At 40.8% G+C, this 19,881-nt stretch overlaps 1 protein-coding gene, 1 long non-coding RNA gene and 3 pseudogenes across 2 annotated transcripts; 1 reads left to right on the top strand and 4 right to left on the bottom strand.

The window, feature by feature from the left end:
- Positions 1 to 907: 907 nt before the first annotated feature.
- LOC136280449 (uncharacterized) lies at positions 908 to 3,271 on the bottom strand. Its single transcript, XR_010717233.1, has 3 exons — positions 3,156 to 3,271; positions 2,509 to 2,621; positions 908 to 1,863 (listed from the first exon to the last, which is right to left on the bottom strand). It is a non-coding gene; the product is annotated as an uncharacterized lncRNA (long non-coding RNA).
- A 290-nt stretch (positions 3,272 to 3,561) lies between these two features.
- On the bottom strand, positions 3,562 to 11,065 carry LOC136280588 (macrophage-expressed gene 1 protein-like). Its single transcript, XM_066166102.1, has 5 exons — positions 10,932 to 11,065; positions 9,094 to 10,775; positions 7,460 to 7,754; positions 6,859 to 7,209; positions 3,562 to 4,228 (listed from the first exon to the last, which is right to left on the bottom strand). The coding sequence occupies exons 1-4, from the start codon at positions 10,937 to 10,939 to the stop codon at positions 6,900 to 6,902; spliced, it is 2,295 nt and encodes a 764-aa protein (XP_066022199.1). The 5' UTR covers positions 10,940 to 11,065; the 3' UTR covers positions 3,562 to 4,228; positions 6,859 to 6,899.
- On the top strand, positions 4,656 to 6,753 carry LOC136280344 (uncharacterized; annotated as a pseudogene).
- A 1,060-nt stretch (positions 11,066 to 12,125) lies between the features above and the next one.
- Positions 12,126 to 13,835, bottom strand: LOC131778124 (uncharacterized; annotated as a pseudogene).
- Positions 13,836 to 14,435: 600 nt separating this feature from the next.
- Positions 14,436 to 19,062, bottom strand: LOC136280589 (macrophage-expressed gene 1 protein-like; annotated as a pseudogene).
- Positions 19,063 to 19,881: the final 819 nt, after the last annotated feature.

Genomic DNA, 19,881 nt, shown 5'->3' on the forward strand with positions numbered 1-19,881 from the left:
GTGGTCACCCTTTACTAAGTCCCAACGGCCTGTTTTTAATTAAAGCAGAAAAAGACAGCTTGAGAGTCTTGGCGCCTTTCGCCGAGCGTGGTGTCGTCGATAGCTTGTTTCATCCGGCATTTGATAGCGTAAGAGGACACTTCACAGTGGAAGTATATGAAGGCCATGCTTTTTATTAAGGGAAATCCTGCCCTATAGTTTACAGGTCAAATTTCTGAGCCTCAGACGATTTGTGGTCGAGTAATTCAATCTAAAGGAAACATTAATTTTGTCCGCCATGTTCACTGACTTGACAGCGCTTGAGTGGACTAGCCAATGGGAAATGTTTTCTACAACTTTGTTGCGTTGCATATTGCAGCGCAAGTGGTAAAACGAACAACAAACACCGGGATTCGTTACAAAAAGTGGAACCGTCTTCTACTTCGTGGAATATGTCACTGCAATTTGCAAGATTGAATATTGTTGCGCGACAAGTTTCACAAGCGAGTGGCAACGACGCTTTCCAACTTGCAAAGAAAAGATGTTGCGCGACAAGTTGCAAGAAAAATTTACGAACTCTGCCCTCACCCACGCCCTAAACAAAATGCGCGGATACGTTTAGAAACCCAATTTTCGTTAGTTCTACGGACAGAGCTACTGTCTATACCACTCGGCTGAATTGAAAACGGAGGTTTTCAAAAATGCTCTTCGATTCAAAGTGAGTCAATTTAAGTAACACCGGTTTTAAGTTTTGTTGTGGATGGACATTACGAAAACGACGTTCGTTAGCACAGAACGGGCCACCATAGAATTCCTGCCGGAGGCGATCATTGCTGTTTGGACCTCACCACAGGTGCGATGACCGACATTTGAACAAATGTATGGAGAGACAAGCATTTAATAATTGGGTTTATTTACAACTAACAGCATTTTCAAAAGTAAGATAAAAAGAAATGTAGAAACACACATCAAGTCAACAGAAGATAAGTTGAAATGAAGGAAAACATGTTCACAACCTAGTCTGAGACACAGCACATAAACGTACGCTGTCCTTTTTGTACCGAGAACGGGGTCTTAAAATTGACAGAAGTTTAGGATATTTCCTTACAACTGCAGCAATTATCACCTTGCTAAAATCTTCCTTAGTAAATGATACCTCTTTGCTAGTTCACTGCAATCAATAAGTCTTGAAGTGCACCAATGCTGACGTATTTAAAATGAGCCACACCTCAAATTACGAATTGTTAAGCGACATTATACATCATTTAAGTTGTACAACAGTGAATCGGCAACAAAAAAAGTTCGTTGACCTTCATAATGACCGTAAATGATCTTCGCGCCTCAAAATCTCCATAAAACTTTCATTAAGTCCTACATGCTGAAGCAAATTTTACATTACCAAACTCGCAGCGATACGATGAGAGCTACCTTAGCTCGCTGCTTTGTGTCGTATCACAGCTTTCTTTTTGTGCTTTGGCGTATCTCTCAGTCGCTTGTAACCTATTTAACACGTTCATTACAGGGGGAAAAAAATAGAAAATCTGGACCTCACAAAGCGGGTTATTGAAGAAGTGGCGATCACGCTAGCAGATTACAACGTAGGAAAAAACCGTGTCACAGAGATAAACAATTAGGGAAAAGTTTCGATTTATGTACACTTCTAAGTAATTTTCTAATAACATTTGTAAATATGAACTTCGACTTAAACTATATAACAGCAAGCAATCTGATCCAGTTAACTCCATTTTGATATCCTAGCGTTTAGTAACATTATTCATCTGTAAGAATCTAAAAGTTTAGTCGTAATCCATGTATTCCCATATGTCAGTCTCATATCCTTCATATACATGGTCTAAAAGGACTTTTCGTCTTGCCTCGCAGTACCTGGAAACATCAACACAGGATATAGAGATTATTGCTACGATTGCTGCGATGCATCAAAAGAAAACAAAAACAAAAACAAAAACCAAAAAAAGAAAAAACGAACGGGTGAGTTTTTTGATGCATCGCGACGAGTGCATAGTAATCGTTCAAACACTTTCTATGGTATGATGTTTCTATTTCCCACGTATTGAGATTTTCTTCTTACTGACCGACACATTTCAAAGATTGGAGGCCATTCGTTGCCCTCCACTATGAAGTATTATCGTTTGTCCCTGACTCAAAGTAAAGAAGGAAAGATTCGTAAACAGCTGAATATTTTAAAGTTTTCTACCATTGAAGTGAGTCAAAACGAGTCAAGTTTCTCTCCTCTCCAATGCACCCCCTCTGAAACTCAAGTTTCTAACAAAACCGCCCATGTAGTAAATTGTGATTAGAATAACGTAAGTTTTCAACCGAAGAAATGCATACTGTACAGCGGGTGTTCATCAACTAGGGCGGAAATTCAGATGGAAACGGAGACCTGCCTTTTGTCCCTCTAAAAACGAGCACCCCCCCCCAACTTTCGTCTTGACTTTGTCTTTTTTAAAGGGGAGTCCACGTTTTGAAATTAAAAAAAAATAAGGTACAGCTCTTAAATAAAAGTACCTGTATTTATCTTGAACCTTTTGTTTAATATCTGATAAACACTCTGAAGTTATGTTACGCTCTAGGTACTCTGATAGTGTCTCCGTAGCCATTTCTAGATCTTTTTGGTTATCCTGTATAAGTTTGAATTGAAAATGTTCCAAAGTTATTTCCTAGAAGAGGAATGCTCCGTTTACCTTCTTTAAGCAGAAAAATTTTCTAGTTCTGAAAGGGTCAGATCATCATATGTTGGTAGGTAATTAATATGATCCAAATGGGCTTCAACACGGATAAAAAGATATCACAACATAACATTTGGTCAAAGGAGCAAATGGTTGCACGATAAAAAGTAGAAATTGAGTATTTTCAAGTACTAAAGAGCAAAAATTCCTCTTGCTAATCGAGTTCGCGGTCCGTGCTGTCAGTTATGGACCGAGTTTTTCCGCTTAGATGTATGGCCAAAGCGGATAAAAACCGAGATTCCGTAACATACAGTACGGACCGAAAATAGAGGGGGAAGATTTCAGTTCAACAGACTTTTGAATTTAGCGTGGCGTGCAGTGAAATACAGCCCGTTAAATTGACCATTCGCACGCACTAACTGAGAGATATAATAATTATGAAAAAGGTTCTACTATGAACAAGTATTTCGAATTACACGAACTCACCTCAAAGATAACTGACTGATTGCTTTTCTTAAGGTAGAAAGCGAATACGTAAGTGTATTTAAGAGTGTTTCTACACAAGCACAGAACATCTACGGCTTTACGAAGAAATTGAACCTGAAAGGAGAGAGATCGCAGACTTAAAGTCACGGTGAAATGGAGAAGGCACAAATTAACAATTTAACGCCTTGTTTGCTCTGTTCCACGCTAGTAAAACATATTAAAGAAATAAAATCGAAAGTCTATTGATCTTGGGTCACAGATGACGTATGAATCAATTGTTTTATAACATTTTCAACCCCATGGAAAATTTTCTCGAGGGATTTGTTTGCTGACGTCGTGAGCGTGCACAATAGGAATATGAAGCACGCTCGCGCAATTGAATTTGATTAGACAAATTTACCAGCCATGTTATAAATGTATTTATTCGTTTATTCATTGTTTTTCAATGTGATTCAATGCAAAATAACTTCTCAAACCGACTACTGAAAAGGCAGAATAGCTTTTAGGATTATACCGTGAACAACACAGTTTTAGTTAAGTAGTTTGAGAGTACAACACAATGATCCAGTGTTTGTCCGACACGACAAGCAGGAGTTGAAAGTAATCCAGGCTTGCTTTGTTTTTGCTCTACTTAGATCCGTGATTGGTGCAGAAAACTCACACTACTCTCTTGACCAATCAGATCAAAACTAAAACCAATTTACCATTTAGTCGCTCGCGTTTTCCCGCGCTTTTAGCAGTTCGGTGGTTTTTACTTTGAATTCTCATTGGCTCTTAAAGTATTTTTCTTTCTTCTGATTAGAAGTTGTGATTACTTTGGTTTTGGTTTAGCGACACTCAACATCATTGTGTAAACAGGTGTAACCGTACTCTGTCAAACGAAACATCCTTTATTTACACTCTCTGTGCCTCTGAAATTAGGGTTATTTCTTCCATCACAATTTAAACAGAACAAGCGCTGGTAACAATGTCACTTGAAAAACACAATTATCAGAAAACGAATTTACGGAACAAAGCGCGAGAAAATGTCAACTTCAAAAACGTTTTAAGAGACACTAAGTTATTATCTGGAGTCATGCAATAAATGGTTATAATATCATCAGACGGGACAGAAAGGAGGCCACTCACGGCGGAGTGTGTATGTACATCAAGGAATCCATCCCTTTTTTAGTTCTCGATTTTTCCGAGGTCGACGAGAATCCGGTCTTTGATTTTGAAGTCCTGTGGGCAAAGCTGCGACCAACTCGACTCCCTAGAGGCTTTTCTAGCATTATATCTGGAGTTATATACCATCCACCGTCAGCTCCTGACTCGAAAATGCAAGATTATTTATTAAATTGCCTTACATCAATTGAGTCTCAACATCCAAACAGTGGAATCCTTCTTGTCGGCGATTTAAACCACCTAAACGAAACGACTCTTAAATCTAATTTCAATCTGAAACAAATTGTTCACTTTCCGACCAATGGGAAAAGTTTTTTGGATCGTATTCTAGCCAACATGAAGGAGTTCTATGATAAAGCCATCGAGCGACCTAAAGTTGGCCTTTCGGATCACAGTTCAGTGGAGATCCAGCCCAAGCTTCGAGCAAAACCATCGCAATCAAAGGAAACAATTATCTCGAAGGATTTGAGACCTAGTAAAAGACACGCAATACAAATTTACCTCGAAATTGTTGACAAACCACGCCTCCTTGACACCGTGGAGACCTGCGCGGAGAAGTGTCACTATTTGAAAATATCGTTAAGACGGGCCTAGACTTTATTTCTCCCCCGCGATCCAAATCTATTCATCGAAGCGAGCCTCCGTGGTTGAATGGCAAACTCAAGAACCTGATCAAACGACGCCAATGTGCCCTTGCAAAAGGAAATATGGATACCTTTCGAATGCTCAGAAATTGCGTGAATCGTGAGCGTAAGATCTGCCGGGCAAAGTACTACGAAGCAAAGGTTAGCCATTTGAGGGAGTGTAAGCCATCCGTGTGGTGGAAAGAGGTGAAAAAGCTCAGCGGCATGTCACCTGCCTCAGAAACGCGAGCCAACACCAGCAAATTACTGCAACACCTAGGTTTTTCACCAGGTGTTCTGGCAAATTACATCAATTCAGCGTTCCTGACCCCAATGCAGATTTTTGAGCCTCTTATCCACAATCCTTTTGACCCACCACAAGCCAACAACGAAGATCATGCCGTAAATATGATATCGGAGTTTTCAACTTTTATGAAACTATCTGCGCTCAACCCCTCGAAAGCACATGGGCCAGACGGTATCCCGGCATGATTATTAAAGGAAAACGCTGATGTCTTGGCGGGTCCAGTCTCTGCGATCCTCAACTCCTCGTTCTACGAATCCCGCCTTCCGCCTTCTTGGAAAGAGGCTGAATTTGTCCCGGTGCCAAAACAAAGGCCTATTAATGACATTAACAAGCACCTCCGTCTGATTTCCCTCACGCCTATCCTGTCTAAGCTCGCTGAAGATCACATTGTTGAGAAATACGTTAAACCTGCTGTGTTACAAAGAATCGACCCTCGACAATTTGGAACTATTCCCAAATCGTCTACTACACATGCCTTGGTCAATATGACGCATAATTGGCTTGTTAACACCGACGGAAATGGTGCCACGGCAAGAGTAGTCCTAGTCGATTTCCGTAAGGCCTTTGACCTTATCGATCACAGTGTTCTTGTTCAAAAACTAACAACATATGATATTCCGAATCAAGTCAAAGGTTGGATTGTTGACTTCTTGATGGACCGGAAACAAACAGTTAAACTTGCTCAGGATTGTCACTCTGAATGGCGCTCTGTGCCATCCGGTGTCCCCCAGGGAACAAACTGGGCCCCTGGTTATTTCTTGTCATGATTAATGACTTGGACACACCAGTTGACATGTGGAAATACGTGGATGATACATCTTGTTCCGAAATAGTTACAAAGGCTAATAAGAGCAAACTCCAAGAAGCTGTGGATGACCTTTCGAGACAAGCGAGTCTCGATGGGTTCCAACTGAATGAGGCCAAGTGCAAAGAACTTCGAATTGGCTTTTCCAACAGTAACCACGATTTCGAACCCCTAGTTCTAAATGGCAAACCCCTTGAATCAGTCACCAGTGCCAAATTGCTAGGCGTGACCATTAGCCATGATTTAAAGTGGAACATGCACACCTCTCGTCTCTACTTTTTACGTCAACTCAAGAGATCTGGAGTGGCACCAAGTGAACTGGTGCAATTCTATGTGACATGTATTAGGCCCGTCCTGGAATACGCAAGTCCTGTATTCCATCATTCTCTACCAAACTATATCAGTGAAGATTTGGAACGGATCCAAAGAAGGGCATTCAGAATCATCTATCCTGACCTTTCATATAGTGTAGCACTAGAAACAGTTGGCCTACCGAAAATTCATGAAAGGAGAGAAAAGATTTCAATCGATCTGTTTGACGAGATCGTCTGTAACCCCACCCACAATCTCCATAGCCTCCTCCCCCAAAGGAAGAGTTGTAAATATGCACTGAGACGCAAAAGTGATTTCACTCTCCCCCTATGTAAAACCGAGCGTTTGAAGAACAGTTTTATTTTTAGCCATGTCTATAAGATGTAGATAATTTTTCTTATTCTCTCTTATGTTATTATTAGTATTTGTAAATATCCCGTAATTCAGCCTATGGCTGCAATGGTGGTTAATAAAGTATCTTATCTTATCTTATCATTTGTTAGTTTTAAGACAATTTAAAGTTCCTGCATAATTCAAACTTGTGGGCTTCCTTCCTCTTTTACGGCGCCGTACCCAGTGGGATTCAATGGCTCCAATAAACCGCTGCTCTCTCTTTGAATGATCTTATGGCGACGCCAGCCAATGACCATGACTGCGATCAACAATCCTGCCAATGCTGTCACGCCGAATGTAATACCAGCCGCGGCCCCGGCACCCATGGCATCACGGGAACTCTGTGAGGAAGACTTTCCTTTGCCTTTTTTCAAGTTTTCATGCGCGGGATCCATACCTATTATTGCAGGACCATCTAGGTTGGTTTCGGCTACGAATTCAGCGACAGAGCTGAATGCGAAAGAGATAAGAGGAATAGTTTGTTAATTCCCTGGGAGGAACCTGTGCAGTCATTTGACTGGCAAACGACCCTTCACTTTACTGTAATGATAGCTTTTATTTTCACTGACGAGCGTTCGTTTTAGTGCTTCCCTCACCTGGAAAATCTTATTACAAGATCAACTCTTACTTTCAGGTTTCAACCCTGCAATATTCTACTCAGTACCGACTCTGCTCAGAGAATGACATTCCCTTCACTCACCTTCTAGTGGCCAAAACCCAATGTGGTGAGTTGGATCGTTTAAACCAAATATGTCCGGTGTCATTGTTAACCACAAGCAAGGGCACGGTGTATTTGTAAATTTTGGGCGCATTCGAGTAAGGAGGTCTTTTGATGATGGGAAATCCCTGGCTGTTGAATATGTTGGACTTCACGCAGAAGTTGATCTCACAGTCTTCTTCAATGGCTCCCAAATGTTGAGAATAACCTATTGGACAGGTTTTTGGCCATACAGATGGACCAGACTGTTTCACGAACAATGCCAAGCCTGAGTGACCTGCAAAGTAGCAAAAGACAAAACGGATAAGCAAACGAATGAAGGAAGATTTGACCGTTGTCTCAACCTGTCTCGCTGAGTTCGATGATAGGATATGGTGGAACGACAATGGTAAGGTCTTAAGGTATTGGTTTCGCCACCCCGCAGTAGGGGCGGAGATGAATAACAATGACTGAGTCGTGTTCATGCTTTACAGCGAAGGAGAAAGAATCCGAGATAGATTTTGGCTTTGTTCCTCGATCTTCGCTTGAGCGCCTGATAAAGAAATTTTGTGTCAAATCTCTTTCATTATGATCTTATCACAATGTATCACTAGATGTCAACAAGCAATTTCCATATGTAGCCGGTTCTGAGTGTCAACGTTTACTTCCGCTGTTGCTTTATTTTTTACATGGATAGTTTGTCTTTCGGCACGCGATGGCTACTGAGTCTATGCGATTCGAAAGTGCACAAAACAATTTCGCTCATATTTGTTTTTGTTCTCATGAACGTAGTCATATTTCCTAACCATTCATCCACATTTGAAAGGTTGAAAGGAATGTCATACGTTTATACCGAGCTAGAAGAAAAAAAAACTTATCGGTGAACACCGAGCCACGACTTACAAAATTTCTTCATAGTCGTAAGAAACAGGTAACGCAACACAATTCGAAACCCGAAAATTACTTGGATGGCATAAAGTTTCAAAGGAAACATGTTTTCGCAGAAAAGCGAAATAAAAAGTCATACCTGCATTTGAAAACAAAAGCTGTAAATTGTTGATGAGTTGTAGGTTGGCCGAGCGGTAATTGAAAAGTGAAAAGTTAAGCTCTAAATTCGTTATGCAGTTAAATGCTCTATGTCACTTAAGCTTTTTAGAGTCCCTTTCAGATAAATTTGCAAAACAAAATGATACATTGAGAGGCACAACTATTTCAAAATCGCAACAACGAGAAAGCAAGAATCGAATGCGCCTGCTGATCTTAAAACAATCAGGCGTTTCTGAATTTTTGAAATTTCTAGCTATTAATTAGGATAAAAAAATACTTCTATAAAAAGCGAAAAAAAATAAAAAAAGGAAGAAATGAAACCATTAAGCTTGAAGGGTCTATTTCAATGTAACCCTTCAACCTCTAATAATCTTAATTATCTAATTAATTTCTCTTCACATTCTCACCCCTGAATCAAACACTAATGTCACGAATTTAGAAGGAATAATCATTTATCAAAGAAGCTCTTGACCGTTAAACAATTTCGTTAAACAATTTCTCCTCTCCGTCGTTAAAATAGGAAATGTCTTGAAAAAGGAGAGAGAACATGCCTACCAATGTAAGGTATATAAGGGAAAGGGAGAACATACCGTTTGATCCTTTGGCACTGTCCGCAGCTTTCTTTACACCGAGAGGATTACCAGTATTACAACTGAAGAAGCCACCAAAGGGGACCGACTGCTGGAAGCCTAGCTCGTAGTCATCGCTCAAACAAACTTGCATGGTGGCTCCAAAGCGCAAGGCGTAAAACCTATCTGGACAGCTGTGATCTTGTGTGACTGGGTTCTTTGACACATTGCTGTAGAGTCCACCAAAGAGATACCCTGTATTACTGGGCACCGAACCTTCCGCAACACACCAGTAGGTGTCGCAGCTGGCGAATCCGCAATAAGTGACGCAGCTTTTAAAAAAAAACTCCCTTCTAAGGCACTCACGATAGCAGCTTTCGAGTGTGCGACCTTGATGTACCATGACTGGTTTATAACCAATACTACAAGAGTAGTCAGCCGTGAGAGGGTTCTTCTGGAGAAAAGATCTACAAGGATAACTGAATGGAAAGCCCTCACATTGGCACGTTTGATAAACGCCCCCGAAGGTGTAGTTATTGGTTGGGCTCTCGCAAGATCCATCGTCGAGGTTGGCCTGAAAGCTGAAGTTCGGAGAGTCCATTTTGGTGCATCCTTTAATGGTATTGTGCTCATAGTACTGTTTAATGGCTTTTTCGACAACGTTGGCTAGTTTGAAGACCAGTTCTTCGGACAATTCTGGTATACTTCCAGGTGTAATTGCAAAATGAAGAGGGTCACCTGACCGATCAACTGCAACCAGTTCGTCCAATAGTTGGTCTTCCCATTTGTTGATGGTAAAATTCACCCTGAATGGAGGTCCTCCGAATGTATATACTGTGGAATAAGCGATGTTCTGTGTGTATTCATCCAAAACTTTTTTGTCAGTTGTCTGAGTATAGCTAGCACTAGCTCCAAACGCCCCGAAAAAAGATGCACTCGCGGCAGCTGTAATCTTACTTTTATCTTTACTGAAATCAGCAACGAATTTCTTTGTCAAGTGATCCACTTTAGCCAGGGCTGCTCCGGCCTTGACGCTTGTAACATAATGCGTTCCGAAATCTCGAACCAAAACCTGCGCGAGAAAATTTGCATAAGCAGTATTGTTATGCTGTAAGTGAGATGCGATCTCGAGCAAACGGGACTTGAACGGTGCCTGTAGAGGGGTATCGGGCTGGAGTTTCGCCGTGTATAAAACATGGCGTAGTTGTGCTCGAGTGGTTACAGCCTTATCTTCCACTTGATGTTTCTTCACTGATTTGAACTCAGAAGAAAACGAACCACTTATGCTTCCAAAACCAAATTTTCCCGAAGCTTCCGCATTGATAGACTTGGTTGTGGTGGACGAATAGTTGTGCCAGTGATCGTACATTTCAGCAAATACATGCACTTTGCTCTCCTTGATAGGATACAGGATCACATCATCGGGAATGAGATACTTGCCGTCGTCTGAAGTCTTACATTTGGAGTAATTCATCACTGAAACAGCGCCCATATGAACATTTCTTAAGTTGTCCCAGCCGCTTCCCGGAAGAACCTCGAAGCGATAAACTCCGTTTGTGAGAGGACAGTTTCGTGGATCGCCAACTGGAAATCGTGGTGAAGAATTATTTTCAGCGTAAGCAAGACTGGATCCAAGGAAGACCAAAGAAACTTGAAACAATCCAAACGCTAGATAAAACCCAGCCAATAGCGCCATCATAAATCTGATTAGAAATGAAAGTATGTATGATGGTCACTTGATCCAAGAGAGATTTCGGTTTCGAATCAATATATACTTCTGTTCAATCCCTTACAAGCGCGTTCAAGGCTCATGAACAAACGTCGAGTCTTACAAGTAAAAATAATCACACAAATCAAACCTGAACATGTAAGGACGTTTACGTAGCACACTCTATGTTCCTCCTTGTAAGTCGTTATTTGCCTTCATTGAGTTTTTCTACTGGTAAATAATTGTATGAAGAGAAAGAAACAAGCGTTTATCTTGTTGAGTGGTTCTATATTTATGCGTTTCGGGGAACTAAAATATGGAAATTTTTTTATTGAACATGAATAATTAAGATCGTTTTCATCTTGGCGGGTGTGCTATTCGTCCAACATCCACGTGCGTCAAAACAATCTGCAAATAGCATAACTTAGCCTCTTTCGTCTTGCAACGAGCGTGGAACAGAGCAATAAACCTGAGGCTATATTGAGAATGTTTTACAAGCTACTGAGAACGGCTATGGTAACGTTACTAGTTACTAAGCTTATACGCGTCACGTGTCCTGCATACTGCCAGGATCAGCGATGTTGAGAGCATTGTGCGAGTGAACAGAATGAGGGACATTAAAAATTAAAAAGATAAAACAAATAACTTGATCTCATCTGCCCCAGCATTGGGTGATGTCCCGAAAATCCCTTGCGAAGTAGACAAAATATAACTTATCATCCGAACATCTATGCCTTTAAGAATTAAAATTGTATGTGTATCGTCAACGTCTCAATATTTTGAGTAATTTCCTGCGAAGTGCATAATTTTATTCTGCTAAAATAACGTGGTTTGATAGAAATACAAAATCATACGACAAGACAATACTCGCAATAACAGAGAAAAATATGTCCGTCTTGATCTTATCATGTTAACCAAACCACTCTATACTTTTCTATATTTGTTGAGTGATTTGACTTATCTGATGTAAGGATGTCACTTAGTATTGGAAAGTGAAACGGCACGTATACTGTTCCGGTTAAATATTTATGTGACAAAATCACTTGACTCGTTGAAGTCAGAATGCCTACATAAACCTTTGCAAATATTTTTCTTTAATGTGTTAATACAAAGTTTTGGCAACATGATATGTCATTATTTTGAAGTGTAGATAAGTTGCTAATAAAGTGATCAAAATATGGATATCATTCGAGTCTATCAGTTTGTCCAAGTCTTGATACAATTTAAGATTTTAGGTATAAAAAGAAACAACAACGTCAAGTATAAACTTGCCTGATAAACCATTGAAGTATTCACAACCAAAATCAAACATATTATGAACATCATCGTGCAAAACCAAGCCAAGTTAATTTTGTTTTTCTAGAAGCTTCATAATTATTTGAGACTGCTTTTGTTGCATTAAGGTAAACATCTGCTGAAACTTTGCATCTGCTCTTGCTGCTGCTTAGTCTGTTCCACCAAGACTTTTATCATATGCTGATGTAGTTTTCTTGATCGATCTTCCCGTTTACCCTCAACATCAACTCGCTGGTTTTGCAGCTGAAATTCTTCTTCTTTCCACTTCTAAACAAGATCATTTTTTTCGCGCAAATATGCAATTGCGTCACCTCCACTTCTACGACCTTTTTACTTTGGCTTTACTTTCTCCTCCTCTTCGTTTCGCTGCCTTTTCTGTGTTCCGCTCCGGCTTTCTAGTGCTCTGTTTCTCATTTCCGCTGCTTTTGCGTTGTCAGCTTTCTTCTTATCGTTTTCTACGGTGTCTTCAGCTGCAGCTTCTCTTTCGGCTATTTCTTCCAGAGCCTTTTCCACCTCACTCAAATCACGTTCAATTCCACTTGCCTTCTCTTCGTCTTTTATCTTTGCTTTAAATTTCTCACTCAGCAATGTGTATTTTTCTCTAAAAGCACGGTTACTGACTTTGAATCGAGGAAGTTTAAGGCCGTTCAGATTGTTTGCCATTTTTCCTAGATTTTGCTTCTAGAAATGCTTACTTTTTTGTACTTAAAGTATTCAAGTACTAAAATTTCTTGACACAAGCAATTGTCATGTTCCTCGGTCCACTCCACGTTTGATTTGAAAAACCACAATAATATCTAGCTTCAGTGATTTTTTCCTTAAACAAACTCGGGTAAATTATCTAAATTAAAATTCCTAGTTTAGTTTTAATATTCATTAAGAATATGAACCGAAAACAACCTACTGGACTATTTCCTTTGAACTCGTCTCAATTTAAGCTTATTTCAGTCACGAACTTTTGGAGCTGTTTTGAAGGAGAAAGAAACTTAGGTCAGTTTTCGCCTTTAAATGAGTTCTATAACCATTCACATTTGTCACAAACTAGGAAAAATGTTGACAGCTCATCATATATTGAAAAAATACGATAAATCCATTTGAAATGACCTTAAAATAGAGAAACTTACTCATGTTTTAGACACTTCGTTTTGACGTCACATACAACACTACTAGGGACCTTAGGATACCAGGACGGGAAGCTGGGATGAGTCCCGTCGTGCCCGCCAAAGACAAAATACTTAAGCGGGTTTTAGGGGACCTTAAGATCCGAGGACGGCGGATGTCTACGACAGCGGGCGGAAGTTTGAATGCGTGTTTACCTACTTCCGGTAGCCGTTCCCCGTAAATTCCAGCCGTAGGTGTGTTGTTTGCGACGTTAAAACAACTAGTTTGCCGTTCGTACAAAACGTGACTTGATTACAGTGTTTTTATAAAATATCTTTTATAATTTTCGAATATTTTGCGCATTATGGAGTCAATGATATTTTGATTCGTTTGCCTACTCTTCTGGGTGTATCACAATGAGTGCATATAAATCGTTCACGCACTTTCTGCGAAAATTTATTTTTGCGAAATGGGTCTTTTACTCAACGAAAAAGTCAATTTTTCTTGTTCGAAGTGACAGAAACTGCGGTTTATGTTTGCAATTTTTTTAAAGCCAATTATGGTCAAATTCACAACTCATATAACCAATTTGATAAAGGATACATACGGCGACTACCTGTCATCTCTCTCGCAGAACCCTGCAGCGCACGTTGGACATGTTTACACGGTGACGGGTTTCCGGTTTTCTGGGATGGGCGCTCCTTTTTCATTCGTTTCTACAAACCGAGAGCCTTGCACAGTTTAGGCAACCAAAGGTCGGCAGAGCCACAGGGTGGGTATAAAGATGGGTCGACCGCCTTCAAAAGGTACGTGACAGTTGCCCAACCAGAGGAACTTTCCCTCCCTTCCCAGAACGCCCCAACTACTTTATTTACTTTGAAAATGAGTATCGTGTCCTTGTTATCTTCCTTATATTACAGCCCTGAAAAATATTTGCTGACAGCTTCACGAGGCTTAACAACCCTTAAAATTATAAAACCCTACGGCATATAACTTTTACGTGGGATACTTACTATAAGTCTAATTATTGGACACCCTCTTTCTTTTGATACATGCAATCTTCGGCGTTTCCGGCTCGCAAGGGATTGGGGGAAGCCTGACCTCTGGGAACGAGATTAGAAACTTGCAGGCCATAAGAAACTCATTTGGAGCGTAAGAAAATCCAATGGTCAGGTTTGAAAGTTCCTCTCCTTGTTTATATCCGAATTCTAACGTCAGTATAATTTCTCTGAATATCTATTTATGTATTTATTCGTCTATTCATTGTTTTTCAACGTGATTCAATGCAAAATAACTTCTCTAAACCGACTACTGAAAAGGCAGAATAACTTTTAAGATTATACCGAAATCAACAGAGTTCTATATAAGTATTTAGAGAGCACAACTTAATAATCCACTGTTTGTGCGACACAATATGGAGAAAATTTTCAATTGAGTGTTATAATCCAAGATTGCTTTGATTTTGTTCTTCTTCGATCTGTAGTTGTTGCAGAAAACTCGACCAACAAGATTAAAATTATAACCAATTCACGACTCAGTCGCTCGCGTTTTCCCGCGCTTGAGGTAATTCGGTGATCTTTAATTTAAGTTCTCATTGGCTCTTAGAGTATTTTTCTTCCTTCTGATTGGTAGTTCTGATAATTTTGGTTTTGGCTTAGCGACACTCAACATCATCGTGTAAACAGGTGTAACAGTACTCTGTCAAACAAAACCTCCTGTGCTTACATTGTCTGCGCCTCAAAAATTAGGGTTAATTCTTCCATTTCACTTACATTAGAACAAGTGCGGAAAACAATGTCACTTCAAAAACGAATTTACGGGAAAAACTGAGACAAAAGATCAACTTCAAAAACGCTTATAGAGACAACAAGTTATTATCAAATTTCCTATCTACGTTTCTCTTTGAATGGCCTTCCTATCTACGTTTGTTAAGTTTGGGAAAAAAGAAAAAAGTTCCTGGGTAATTCAAATTCGTAGGCTTCCTTGCTCATTAACTGCGTCGCACTCAGTGGGAATCAATGGCTCCATCAAACCGCTGCTCTCTCTTTGAATGGTCTTATGGCGACGCCAGCCAATGACCATGACTGCGATCAGCAATGCTGTCACGCCGAATGTAATACCAGCCATGGCCCCGGCACCCTCGGCATCACGGGAACTCTGTGAGGAAGACGTTTGTTTGCCATGAGTGGTAGATTTCACGTTTTCATGCGCAGGACCATCTGGGTTGGTTTCGGCTGCAAGCTCAGCAACAGAGCTGGATGCGAAAGAGATACGAGAAATGGTTTATTAATTCCCTGAGAAGATCCAGCTCGTTGGAATAATAGGGACAGTCAGTTCATTTAGCTGTGCTAATAAATTTAGTTTCCTTGTCTCTTGATTTGTTATTATTCTGTTCGTTGGTTGGTCAACAAGCTTAGGGACATAGAGGGAGAGTGAGAGGGGGGGGGGGGGGGAACGAGGATTTTGGTTGCGTCATGATAAAATTCAGATGATCTTCCCGTGAGGCTTTGCAGTATTCTCATGATCCCCTTCCCCTCACTGGCAGTCAATTTTCTATTCCCCCCCCCCCCCCCCCTTATAAACTCTGCTAGAAACTACTGATCCCCTCGCAGTTTCCCCTTAAAACATTGTGATCCCCTAAAAATCTTCCGAACCCCCCCCCCCCTCTCCTCTCGGAACATGGATATAACCAATGATCTGAACGACCTAACTTTACTAACCGTTGAGATCGAAATTGACGAACTCTACCCGAGGTTGTTGTCTCGAGGTAAACTAATGATAACACAGAGGAAACTGTGCAGTCATTCGACTAGCAAACGACCCCTCACTTTACTCTGATGATGGCTTTAACTGTCATTGACAATAGGTTTCCACCATGTAGTATTCTACTCAGTACTGACTCTGCTCAGAGAATGACATTCCCGTCACTCACCTTTTAGTGGCCAAAACCCAAAGCGTTTAGTTGGATCGTTTTGACCAAATTTGTCCGGTGTCATTGTTAACCACAAGCAAGGGCACGGTGTATTTGTAAATTTTGGGCGCGTTCGAGTAAGGAGGTCTTTTGATGATAGGAAATCCCTGGCTGTTGAATATATTGGACTTCACGCAGAAGTTGATCTCACAGTCTTCTTCAATGGCTCCCAAATGTTGAGAATAACCTATTGGACAGGTTTTAGGCCACACAGACGGACCGACTGTTTCACAAACAACTCCAAGCCTGAGTGACCTGCAAAGTAGCAAAAGACAAAACGGATAAGCAAACGAATGAAGGAAGATTTAATCACTGTCTCAAACTGTCTCGTTGTGTTCGATAATAGAAAACACAGTTCTAATTCAGATATGAGCGAGATTAACTGGGATGGTGGAACGCGAATGGTAAGGTCTCAAGGTATTGGTTTGGCCTCCCCGCAGCAGGGGCGGAGATGAATGACAATGGCTAAGTCGTGTTCAGGCTTTGCAGCGAAATAGAGAGAACCCGAGATAGATAGATTTTGGCTTTGTTCCTCGATCGTTCGCTTAAGCGCCTGATAAAGAAATTTCGTGTAAAATCTCTTTCAGTATTATCTTATCAAGGTGTATCGCTAGATGCCAACAAGCGTTTCCCATATGTAGCGGATTCCGAGTGTCAACATCTACTACCTATGTTGCTTTATTTCTTTACGGACAGTTTGCCAAATTGAAACCAGAAAGTCGAGCTCCACTTTCATTTGGCAGTTAAATGCTCTATGCCGCTAAAGCTTTATAAAGTTGCTTCCAGATAAAATTGCAACAAAATGATACATTGAGAGATCCCGGGACTCAGATAGCACAACTATTCCAAAATCGTAACCACGAGAAAATAAGAATCGAATGCACCTGCTGATCTTAAAACAATCAGGCAATTTTAGTTTTAAGAATTTCTAGCAATCAAGGCAAAAAAAAGGAAGAAAAAATGAAACCATTAAGCTTAAGGGTCTATTTCAATGTAATCCTTCAACCTCTAACAGTGATAAGTATCTAATTTCTCTTCACAGTCTCAATCCTTATTCAAACACCAAGGTCACGAATAGAAAAGAAATAATCATTTATCAAAGAACCTCTTGACCGTTAAATAATTTCTCTTAGTCGTTAACATAGGAAATGTCTCGGAGAGAGAAGGGAAAATATGCCACCAATGCAAGGGTGTAAAAGGGGAAAAGAAGGAGACATACCGTTTGATCCTTTAGCACTGTCCGCTGCTTTCTTTGCAGAGAGAGGATTACCAGTATTACAACTGAAGAAGCCACCAAAAGGGACCGACTGCGGGAGGCCTAGCTCGTAGTCATCGCTCACACAAACTTGCATGGTGGCTCCGAAGCGTAAGGCGTAAAACTTCATTGGACAGCTGTGATGTTGTGTGACTGGGTTCTTTAACACATTGCTGTAGAGTCCCCCAAAGAGATACCCTGTATTACGAGGTACCGAACCCTTCGCAACACACCAGTAGGTGTCGTAGCTGGCGAATCCGCAATAGCTGTCGCAGCTTTTAAAAATCCACCATCCGTGGCACTCAGTATAGCAGCTATCGGGTGTGCGACCTTGATGTACCATGACTGGTTCATAACCACTACTACAAGAGTAGTCGGCCGTGAGAGGGTTCTTCTGGAGAAAGGACCCACAAGGATTACTGGATGGAGAGCCCTCACATTGACACGTTTGATAAACGCCCCCAAACGTGTAGTTATTGGTTGGGCTCTCGCAAGATCCATCGTCGAGGTTGGCCTGAAAGCTGAAGTTCGGAGAGTCCACTTTGGTGCAACCTTTAATGGTATTGTGCTTATAGTACTGCTTAATAGCTTTTTGGACAACGTTGGCTAGTTTGAAGACCAGTTCTTCGGACAGTTCTGGTACACTTCCGGGTGTAATTGCAAAATGAAGAGGGTCACCTGACCGATCAATTGCAACCAGTTCGTCCAATAGTTGGTCTTCCCATTTATTGATGGTAAAATTCACCCTGAATGGAGGTCCTCCAAATGTATATACTGTGGAATAAGCGATGTTTTGTTTGTATTCATCCAAGACTTTTTTGTCAGTTGTCTGAGTATAGCTAGCACTGGCTCCAAACACCCCGAAAAAGATGCACTCGCGGCTGCTGTGATCTTACTTTTATCTTCACTGAAGTCAGCTACGAATTTCTTTGTCAAGTGATCCACTTTAGCCAGGGCTGCTCCGGCCTTGACGCTTGTAACATAATGCGTTCCGAAATCTCGAACCAATACTTGCGCGAGAAAAATTTGCATAAGCAGTATTGTTATGGTGTAAGTGAGAAGCGATCTCGAGCAAACGCGACTTGAACGGTGCCTGTAGAGGGGAATCGGGCTGGAGTTTCGCCGTGTATAAAAACATGGCGTAGTTGTGCTCGAGTGGTTACAGTCTTATCTTCACTTGATGTTTCTTCACTGATTCGAACTCAGAAGAAAACGAACCACTTACGCTTCCAAAACCAAATTTTCCTTCAGCATTGATAGACTTCGTTGTGGTGGACGAATAGTTGTGCCAGTGATCGTACATTTCAGCAAATACATGCACTTTGCTCTCCTTGATAGGATACAGGATCACATCATCGGGAATGAGATACTTGCCGTCGTCTGAAGTCTTGCACTTGGAGTAATTCATCACTGAAACACGCGCCCATATGAACATTTCTTAGGTTGTCCCAGCCGCCTCCCGGAAGAACCTCGAAGCGATAAACTCCGTTTGTGAGAGGACAGTTTCGTGGATCGCCAACTGGAAATCGTGGTAAGGGATTATTTTCAGCGTAAGCAAGACCGGATCCAAGAAAGACCAAAGAAACTTGAAAGAATCCAAACGCTCGGTAAAACCCAGCCGATAGCGCCATCATAAATCTGATTAGAAACGAAAGTATGTATGACTGTCACGTGATTCAAGAGAGATTCGGTTTAGAATCAATATTTACTTCTGTTCCATCCCTTACAGGCACGTTCAAGGCTCATGAACAAACATCGAGTGAAAAATAATCAAAACCTGACGTTTACGTAGCACTCGTTCCTCCTTGTAAGTCGTTGTTTGCCCTTCATTCAGTAAAAATAATCACAGAAATGAAACAGGCGTTTACGTGTTGAGTGGTTTCACGTTTTTTTACGTAGCACACTCTATGTTCCTCCTTGTAAGATCGTTTCATCCTCCTTGTAAGTCGTTGTTCTGCCATAACTTAGCCTCTTTCGTCATTCAACGAGCTGGAACAAGCAATAAACCTGAGTCTATATTGAGAATGTTTTACAAGCTACTGAGAACTATGGTAACGTTACTAACTAAGCTTATACGCGTCACGTGTCCTGCATACTGCTAGGATCAGCGATGTTGAGAGCATTGTGCGAGTGAACAGAATGAGGGACATTAAAAATTAAAAAGATAAAACAAATGACTTGATCTCATCTGCCGCCGCATTGGGTGATGTCCCGAAAATCCCTTGCGAAGTAGACAAAATATAACTTATCATCCGAACATCTATGCCTTTAAGAATTAAAATTGCATGTGTATCGTCAACGTCTCAATATTTTGAGTAATTTCCTGCGAAGTGCATAATTTTTTTATTGTGCTAAAATAACGTGGTTTGATAGAAATACAAAATCATACGACAAGACAATACTCGCAATAACAGAGAAAAATATGTCCGTCTTGATCTTATCATGTTAACCAAACCACTCTATACTTTCTATATTTGT

This window comes from Pocillopora verrucosa, chromosome 4 (genome assembly GCF_036669915.1).
Source record: "Pocillopora verrucosa isolate sample1 chromosome 4, ASM3666991v2, whole genome shotgun sequence".
Classification (NCBI taxonomy): domain Eukaryota; kingdom Metazoa; phylum Cnidaria; class Anthozoa; order Scleractinia; family Pocilloporidae; genus Pocillopora; species Pocillopora verrucosa.

What these genes read in the sequence shown, in the direction of transcription:
- LOC136280588 (XM_066166102.1), bottom strand. An exon ending in CAGTGCCAAAGGATCAAACG is followed by an intron (nt 7,755 to 9,093) that starts GTATGTTCTCCC and finishes GCTACTTTGCAG; the next exon opens with GTCACTCAGGCTTGGCATTG. An exon ending in TGGGTTTTGGCCACTAGAAG is followed by an intron (nt 7,210 to 7,459) that starts GTGAGTGAAGGG and finishes TTTCGCATTCAG; the next exon opens with CTCTGTCGCTGAATTCGTAG.